Source organism: Cherax quadricarinatus, chromosome 51 (genome assembly GCF_038502225.1).
Source record: "Cherax quadricarinatus isolate ZL_2023a chromosome 51, ASM3850222v1, whole genome shotgun sequence".
NCBI lineage: Eukaryota > Metazoa > Arthropoda > Malacostraca > Decapoda > Parastacidae > Cherax > Cherax quadricarinatus.
Window position 1 is genome coordinate 17174606 of NC_091342.1, and position 10066 is coordinate 17184671.

Below are 10066 nucleotides of genomic sequence, written 5' to 3' on the forward strand. Positions count from 1 at the left end.
AGTATGGCCATCTATTTACATATAAATACTGAATTTCTGGAAAATATATACAGTATTTTCCACAAATAATAATAATAATAATAATAATAATAATAATAATAATAATAATAATAATAATAATAATAATAATAACACAGTATAATACAATACAATTTTTATTTCTTTGCAAGTTTACATTGAAATTCTGTAGATACAATAATGAGTTGCAGTGCAAAGAGCCACTATCATGCCATGGCATTATGGGCATCGATACCATGCCTAACCCTTCTAGGGTAGGGTAGGTGCCTGAGCCCGAGCCTTTAGCTCATAAGACTGTCATTCCCATTTGTCCCCTTGTGGCGGGGATGGCAGACCAGAGAGGCCTAGCTTGTGGCTAGGCCTGGGGACAGTTGGTCCCAAAGATGAGGAGGTACTTGTGCCTCCTCCCATGGGAGACTTAGGTCTCAGACACTCCCTAAAGAGGGAGCCAAGGCCGGGCCACCACTTGGAAAAGGCCCGGGCCGGGAGAATACCGGCTAATCTTTAATAATAATTATGGGCAGATTAAATTAATGGCTTACAGACTATACTTAATACTAGAGAAATTGATCATTGTTTGCTTAAGTTGTACATCTGTTTTTATTTAAAGCAGACAGTAAGTTAGCTCAAATTACAATTCAAATTCAAATTCAAATTTTACTTTTGTTCATGCGGTACAAAAATAATGTAGTTTATATGTAATAAATCATTGTTAAATCAAATTCAGTCATTATTAAAAGAAAGCCACCAGTATGTGATGTATTCGGGCAAATTTTTATGTAGTTTCACGTGCCCATAAGACGCATACTTACTTACTTACATGTGGATTAAACACCATTGCAAATAAAAAAAGTGTTATATACGAAAAGTCTAAACCTAAAGTTAATAAAAACAGAAGATAGGTAATAAGGTTTTAGTGGAGTAGTGTGGTATAATAGATGTTTTAGTGGTGTAGTGTTTAGTGTTGTTGTTGTTGGCCGCCGCCAGGGAGGTGAGCAGCACCATGGCTTCAGACACCAGTCAACATGTTCTTTATAACGCTAATGATGCCGTGAGTAATTCTCATGGGTTTTTAGTAATTCTTATGGTTTATTTAGTTTTGTGAGTGATGACTGGATCTGACTAGCTTATTTCAGTGTATTGTGTACTTGTACTACTAGTAATATTGTTTCTGCTTATGTGCCCCTCAAGGGAGGTTCCTTTATGCTAGTGAAGGGCTCTTGATCTAGGGAACTGGATTAGTGCTCCAGTTCCCTTAATTACGCCAGAATACCTTCCATCCCCCCCTCACAGGAAGTGTATAATCCTACGAGTTTAGAGCTTTCTTTGATTATAATAATAATTCTCTGTGCAACATCAAAATTATCAATCTTATAAACTTATAAAATTTTGACTATCTCGCATTAATAATAAGATTAAATATTGTATAATTAAAAATTAACCACTTTCATTTTGTCTAGACTTAAGTAGTTTTTAAGTGTTAGGATTGGTCTGCCCGAAATACCCCTCATGATAATGGCTTTCTTTGTACCTAACACATCAAAAATGTAATTTACACATTGTAACCTTTGCAAAGAAATAAATCTTTGTCTTTGTCTTGACATGGGCCAGTAGACCTGCCGCAGTGCTCTTTCTTTCTTATATTCTTGTTTCTTATTTCGTATTTCTTAGGAATCCACCTTGACAACAGCCTTAAATTCCAGACCCATATACAACAAATTTCCAAGAAAATCTCTAAGACGGTGTGCATACTATCAAAGATACGGTACTGTGTTCCACAATCGGCTCTCCTTGCACTGTATTACTCACTCGTATACCCTTATCTCACCTACGGAATTTGTTCATGAGGATCAACAACATTAAATCACCCAAGACAACTAATAACCAAGCAAAAGGCTGCAGTCAGAATAATAACAAATTCTCACTCCAGAAAACATACTCCACCAATATTCAAAGGTCTAAAACTACTCACCGTAAAGAACATCCATGGAAATATAAACACACATGCAGTATAATGTGATCCTTTAATGACAACGTTTCACCCACACAGTGGGCTTTTTCAAGCCACAAACAAAATTCAATTTAAACCAGCAAATAATAGAGCCTACTAGACTGGAGAATACACTAGACCTCATCTTCACTAACAATGATGATCTGATACGAAATGTCACCATATCAAAAACATTATACTCAGATCACAACATAATTGAGGTTCAGACATGTATGCGCGGAGCCCCAGACCAACAATGAGATTAGTCACGAGGGAGTATTCACCAAATTCAACTTCAATAACAAAAACATAAAGTGGGACCAAGTAAACCAAGTCCTAACCGATATAAGCTGGGAAGATATACTAAGCAACACAGACCCCCAACTTATGCCTAGAACAGATTAACTCGGTGGCACTCGATGTATGCACAAGGCTTATTCCTCTAAGAAAAAGGAGGAGTAGATGTAAAATAGAAAGAGACAGGCGCTCCCTTTACAGGCGACGGAAAAGAATAACAAAGCGGCTAAAAGAGGTCAATATATCTGAAATGCGTAGGGAGACACTGGTCAGAGAAATAGCAAGCATCGAACTTAAGCTAAAGGAATCTTATAGGAGTCAGGAATCGCGGGAAGAACTAAAAACCATAAATGAAATCGAAAGAAACCCAAAGTATTTCTTCTCCTATGCCAAATCAAAGTTGAGAACAACGTCCAGTATTGGGCCCCTACTTAAACAAGATGGGCCCTACACAGATGACAGCAAGGAAATGAGTGAGCTACTCAAGTCCCAATATGACTCGGTTTTTAGCAAGCCGCTAACCAGACTGAGAGTGGAAGATCAAAATGAATTTTTTATGAGAGAGCCACAGAATTTGGTTAACACAAGCCTATCTGATGTTATCCTGATGCCAAATGACTTCGAACAGGCGATAAATGACATGCCCATGCACTCTGCCCCAGAGCCAGACTCATGGAACTCCGCGTTCATCAAGAACTGCAAGAAGCCCCTATCATGAGCTTTTACCATCCTATGGAGAGGGAGCATGGACACGGGGGTCGTCCTACAGTTACTAAAAACAACAGACATAGCCCCACTCCACAAAGGGGGCAGTAAAGCAATAGCAAAGAACTACAGACCGATAGCACTAACATCCCATATCATAAAAATCTTTGAAAGGGTCCTAAGAAGCAAGATCACCACCCATCTAGAAACCCATCAATTACACAACCCAGGGCAACATGGGTTTAAAACAGGTCGCTCCTGTCTGTCTCAGCTATTGGATCACTATGACAAGGTCCTAGGTGCACTAGAAGACAAAAAGAATGCAGATGTAATATATACAGACTTTGCAAAAGCCTTCGACAAAATGCGTGCTAAAGGAATAACAGGAAAAGTCTGTCGATGGATCTATAATTTCTTCACTAACAGAACACAGAGAGTAGTCGTCAACAGAGTAAAGTCCGAGGCAGCTACGGTGAAAAGCTCTGTTCCACAAGGCACAGTACTCGCTCCCATCTTGTTCCTCATCCTCATATCTGACATAGACAAGGATGTCAGCCACAGCACCGTGTCTTCCTTTGCAGATGACGCCCAAATCTGCATGACAGTGTCTTCCATTGCAGACACTACAAGGCTCCAGGCGGACATCAACCAAATCTTTCAGTGGGCTGCAGAAAACAATATGAAGTTCAACGATGAGAAATTTCAATTACTCAGATATGGTAAACACGAGGAAATTAAATCTTCATCAGAGTACAAAACAAATTCTGGCCACAAAATAGAGCGAAACACCAACGTCAAAGACCTGGGAGTGATCATGTCGGAGGATCTCACCTTCAAGGACCATAACATTGTATCAATCGCATCTGCTAGAAAAATGACAGGATGGATAATGAGAACCTTCAAAACTAGGGAGGCCAAGCCCATGATGACACTCTTCAGGTCACTTGTTCTATCTAGGCTGGAATGTTGCTGCACACTAACAGCTTTCAAGGCAGGTGAAATTGCTGACCTCGAAAATGTACAGAGAACCTTCACGGCGTGCATAACGGAGATAAAACACCTCAATTACTGGGAGTGCTTGAGGTTCCTGAACCTGTATTCCCTGGAATGCAGGCGGGAAAGATACGTGATTATATACACCTGGAAAATCCTAGAGGGACTAGTACCGAACTTGCACATGAAAATCAGTCACTATGAAAGCAAAAGACTTGGCAGACGATGCAACATCTCCCCAATGAAAAGCAGGGGTGTCACTAGCACGTTAAGAGACCATACAATAAGTGTCAGGGGCCCAAGACTGTTCAACTGCCTCCCAGCATACATAAGGGGGATTACCAACAGACCCCTGGCAGTCTTCAAGCGGGCACTGGACAAGCACCTAAAGTCGATTCCTGACCAGCCAGGCTGTGGCTCGTACGTTGGTTTGCGTGCAGCCAGCAGTAACAGCCTGGTTGATCAGGCTCTGATCCACCAGGAGGCCTGGTCACAGACCGGGCTGCGGTGGCGTTGACCCCCGAAACTCTCTCCAGGTAAACTAACCCTAAACTAAATATACAATACTCAATACATATTCTTAAATTTACCAAAAAAAACTCCCAATTACCTAAATCAAAATTGAAATCATTATACCTAACTTAATACTACACTGAAGAGTAAATACCGGCACAAAACTATATAGCCTTACACCATATTGTAGCATTCTCATACTGTAAACTACTTTCACCAATGCTTAATGTTATAACTTAAATATTTACTATTGATATACACAAGCTTCAAAATACAGTGGACCCCCGCTTAACGATCACTTCCCAATGCGACCAATTATGTAAGTGCATTTATGTAAGTTCGTTTGTACGTGTATGTTTGGGGGTCTGAAATGGACTAATCTACTTCACAATATTCCTTATGGGAACAAATTCGGTCAGTACTGGCACCTGAACATACTTCTGGAATGAAAAAATATCGTTAACCGGGGGTCCACTGTACTTTCAAATTGTCCCAATGTAATATCACCAGATTATAACTTGATTGTAACTTAACTGTAACTTACTATGATCAATTTCTCTAGTATTAAGTAGTCTGTAAGCCATTAATTTAGTCTGCCTATGGGCATGATAGTGGCTCTCTTTGCAATGTAACTCGTTATTGTAACTACAGAAACTCAATGTAAACTTGCAAAGAAATAAAAATTGTGTTGTATTGTACCTAAATTGGAAGGGGGGAAGTGCCAAACCCATAGGGGGATCATGTGCGTGGGGGAAATGGTAGGCAAGTCAGGTTCGTTCCATGGAAGGGAAGGATTAAGGTCGGTTCCTCGGATCAAGTCGTCACCAGCATTAAGATACCCGAGAGGACAGAGGATAAAGTATCTTGTTAATTAGTACATGATGTAATATTCTCTTGAGGCAGCATATGGAAATAAATCACTCTGTCTTGACCTTTTTTTTTTCTTGGTGGGGGGGGGGGCACATTCTCATACATAGTGTATGATAATTGTACTTGTGTGTACCTAAATTAACTTACTTCACACTGGATTAGTAAATAAGTTTATTTAGGCACAGGTAAGATGAGATTTTCTTGGGATTTTTAACCCTGTAGGGTTAGCCAGCTAAGTTAACCCAAGAAAGTCAGTGTGTCATTGAAGACTGTCTTATTTCCATTGGTGTCCTTCAGTCTTGTTCCCCCAGGATGCGATCCATACCAGGCAACTAACACCCTGATAGCTACTTACTGCTTGGTGAATGGGATAATAGGTGTAAGGAAACACGCCCAGTGTTTCCACCCGGCCAGGGATCGAACCACGTACACTGTGTGAGGCAAGGGTATTGCCAACCAGGCCATGGAACGCAATTATCATACTTAGTGTAAATTACTTAGGATGACCCCCAAAAAGTCAGTGGCTTATTTCCATTGGGTTCCGAGTAAATGAAGGTTTATGTTGGTCTTGTATGTAGTAATTTGAAATGTTTACTATAATAAAGATAATGACAAAATTTATTTCTAAAAAATAGTGTACAGTTAATACAGGAGTGCTTAACATTATTGGCATAAAGGCCCTGGTTATGCACCCCAGTGGAAATAAGTCATTCTCTGACTTTTTTTTAGGTTATTCTGGTGGGTAATTTACTCATGTTACTATGTATGATAAGTATTTATGTGGACCTGTACCTAAATAAACTTACTTAGCCTTAAAATTAATAATGGTTTTATGTAGTAAATTATATAGACCAACCTAGGATAGTCCAGTAAGTAAGAATATAAGAAAGAAGGAACACTGCAACAGGCCTACTGACCCATGTGAAGCAGGTCCATGCCACTCTCCAGCTTAGAACAATGACCACCTAGTCAGGTCACTTCCACTTAAGGAAGGAGCACAGCACCAGACCTGGTAGCCCAAGCTAGTCAGGTCCAACTCACACCCACTCATGTATTTATCCAACCTATTTTTAAAACTACACAAGGTCTTAGCTTCTATGACGGTACTCAGGAGTTCGTTCCACTCGTCCACAACTCTATTACCAAACCAGTGCTTTCCAATGTCCTTCCTGAATCTGAACTTATCCAAATTGAAATCATTGCTGCAAGTCCTGTCTTGGCTGGATATTTTCAGCACACTATTTACATCCCCTTTATTTATTCCTGTTTTCCATTTATACACCTCAATCATATCCCCCCTAATTTTATGCCTTTCTAGAGAGTGCAGATTCAGGGCCCTCAGTCTATCCTCATAGGGAAGATTTCTGATACATGGGATCAACTTGGTCATCCTCCTCTGTATGTTTTCCAGTGCGTTTACATATATCCATTCTGTAGCATAGTGACCAGAACTGTGCAGCTTAATCTAAATGAGGCCTAACCAAGGATATATAGAGTTGAACAACCTGAGGAGTTCTTTTATTTATACTTCTTGATATGAAGCCAAGGATTCTGTTAGCTTTATTGCGAACACTTATGCACTGTTGTCTTGGTTTCAGATTACTGATAACCAGAACTCCTAAATCCTTTTCACAATCAGTAGTATTAAGATCTACACTCTTCAGTTTATAAGTGGCATGGTTATTGTCCTGTCCAACATTTAGCACTTCGCATTTGTCTATACAATGGACCCTCGAGTTTCGGCGGCATCGACTTTCGTGAAATCCGACTTTCGGCAATTTTTTTCGGCAAAATTTGGCCTCGTGTTTCGTGATTCGGCGACCGTTTGGTACCCGTCTGCCCGTCACCGTGCACACATAGCCAGTCTCCTACGTCATTCACGCTCAGTGTGCCATTGTTTACCAACACGTGACCATCACCCTGTGGGTTCATACGTAATAATCCATTGTTTTTTGTGATTGCAACTGCTAAATAAGTCGCCATGGGCCCAAGGAAAGCTAGTGCAAGCCCTTTGGTAAAGAAAGTGGGGAACTCCATCGAATTCAAGAAGTAAATCATTGAAAAATATGAGAGTGGAGTGCGTGTTACAGAGCTTGACAGGATGTATGGCAAACCCCATTCAACCATCACTTCGATCGTGGCGAAAGGAAAGGAAATAAAGTGTGCTGTTGTTGCAAAGATTAAGGACATTTGTGCAAAGTGGACTGAAGTGCAAACATTTATGGATGAACTTCACCCTAACAAAGCTCTTGCAGGCCGTATTGGCAACATGTACAATGACAGTGTTGTGCCCCACTTCAGACAAATCTTAAAGAAACGCCATAAACAGAGCTCTCTGGATAGATATTTTGTGCGATAGGGTTCCAGTGACTCTCAAGTTGTTCCCAGTGCCAGTGTCTTTAAAAAACAAAGAAGGGAAGTAACCCCAGGTAAGGACTTCATACCTGAAGTCCTAATGGAAGGAGATTCTCCTTTCAAACAATTGTGTACACCTTCCTCCTATCCCCTCCCATCTTCCATCCACCCAGAAGTCTTCAGTAAAGGTAAGTGTAATGTTGTTATTTTTTATATGCATGTATACTGATTTCTCATTGTTTTCAGTATGTAAATCTTTATTTAATATGAAAAAAAATATTTTATTTTAATATTTTTGGGTGTCTGGAATGGATTAATTTTATTTCCATTATTTCTTATGGGGAAAATGGTTTCGCCATTCGGCAATTTTGACTTTCGGCAGGCTCTCTGGAACGGATTAATTACGAAACTCGGGGGGGGGGGTTCCACTGTATTAAATTGCATCTGCCACTTCTCCGACCACTGCATCAGTCTATTCAAATCATCCTGGAGTGCACTAATGTCCTCAGTAGACTGAATTGGACGGCCTATTTTGGTGTCATCAGCAAATTTGCTTATGTCGCTATTTATTCCCTCATCTATGTCATTTATGTAAGTTGTGAACAACAAGGGGCCCAACACTGACCCCTGTGGAACACCACTTGTGACGTGCCCCCATTCTGATTTCTCCCCATTTATGCAAACTCTTTGCTGCCTATTTGTCAACCACGCCTCTACCCAAGAAAAAATTTCTCCTATTCCGTGTGCCTTAAGCTTCCTCAAAAGTCTCTGATGTGGAACTCTATCGAAAGCCTTATTGAATATACACAATATCATATTCATTACCATGATCTACCTCCTCAAACACCTTAGCGAAAAAAGTTAGTAAATTCATAAGACAGGAACGCCCCTTAGTAAAACCGTGTTGAGATTCATTTATCAATTTATGCCTATCAAGATGGCTATGAATTGCCTCGGCAATTATTGATTTCATAAATTTTCCCACTATAGAGGCAAGGCTTATTGGTCTATAGTTCGAAGCTAAGGACCTGTCACCTGCCTTGTAAATAGGTATTACATTTGCCATTTTCCACTTATCAAGCACTGTGCCAGTTTGTAGTGATATGTTGAAAAGATTAGCCAAAAGTTTGCAAAGTTCCTCTTTACATTCCTTTAAAATCCTTGCAAACAATTCATCAGGGCCTGGGGATTTGTTAGGTTCTGCTGTAGTCAGCAGAAGAATTTTTAGGGATTAATACCCTTCACGGGAGGGCTCTCCATGCTGGTAAAGGGCTTTTGAAGCTACCTTTCTCTTCCATGGATCGAGTCTCAGTGCTTCCCATTACCCCAAGCACTGTATAACATTTATAACCTAACACTTCCCTATGACAAATAATAATTAACAATAATAATAATGTAATTGGGTTAACCCTTCAGTGGAGATGTCATGATGCCACTGAAGGCCTCTTGATCCAGAGCATAGGGGCAACCCTAGAAGGACCTGGGTTTGATCCCAGTTCAAGTTAAAATGTTTTGCATAGTTTCCTTACACATGTTGCCTCTGCTCACACAACATCCTGGTGGAGAAGATCAAAGGACCCTGGCAGTGGAAATAAGACAGGTATATGTAGTGGATTTCTTGTGGTACATGTACTATGCTTATGGCAAGGAATCTATTTAACAAATGATGTTAAATGTGTTTCCTCCTTTTTATGGGGGAAGGGGGTGTTAAAGCCTTAACACATCAATCAGTGATGTTGCAGAGCATCTGTCTGAGCTCACAAGATTTGCCAACACCATATCTGCCTTGTTGGTGATGTCCCTGAGACTGTTAGGCCTCCTCACAAAGACTTGTGCATACACTTAGGGCATCCTTATTGGATATGTCTTTCCAAATAAGATGTGTGGATTTCTTGCAGTACAAGTACTGTACATATGGCAAGGCAATTGTTGAATGGATGATGATGGAAAATGACCAATGTGTTAAAAAATGTGTATGCACTGCAATTTGTATTTGGAATAAATATTACATGCATTACATTACATTTGCTAATTCATTATAACCATTATTAATACATAGAGAAATTTTTGGATGACTTAACCTAGCAGACCCAAAAGATCCTCAAAGGTTTTAATTCCATAATTTTCCAAATAAGCAAGCAAATTTTATTAATATATTTACAGATGCTTTTACACAGATAGCTCTTTTCAAAATTTAGAATTAGTAAGTTTATTTAGGTACAGGTATACATAAGTACAGTTATCATACATAAAGTAACGTGTGTAAATTACCTAGGATAGCCCAAAAAAAGTCAGTGACTTATTTCCAGTGGGGGAGTTAGCATT

General features: G+C 39.8%; 1 protein-coding gene across 4 annotated transcripts in view; it reads left to right on the top strand.

Moving 5' to 3' along the window:
• The first annotated feature begins 917 nt into the window (after positions 1–917).
• Smn (survival motor neuron) overlaps positions 918–10066 on the top strand; it is a 58258-nt gene continuing 49109 nt past the window's right edge. For all 4 annotated transcript variants that reach the window (XM_053784992.1, XM_053784994.1, XM_053784993.1 and 1 more), the window contains exon 1: positions 918–1069. In XM_053784992.1, the coding sequence (XP_053640967.1) occupies positions 1022–1069 (48 nt within the window). In that variant the 5' untranslated portion in view covers positions 918–1021. The remainder of the gene's footprint in view (positions 1070–10066) is intronic.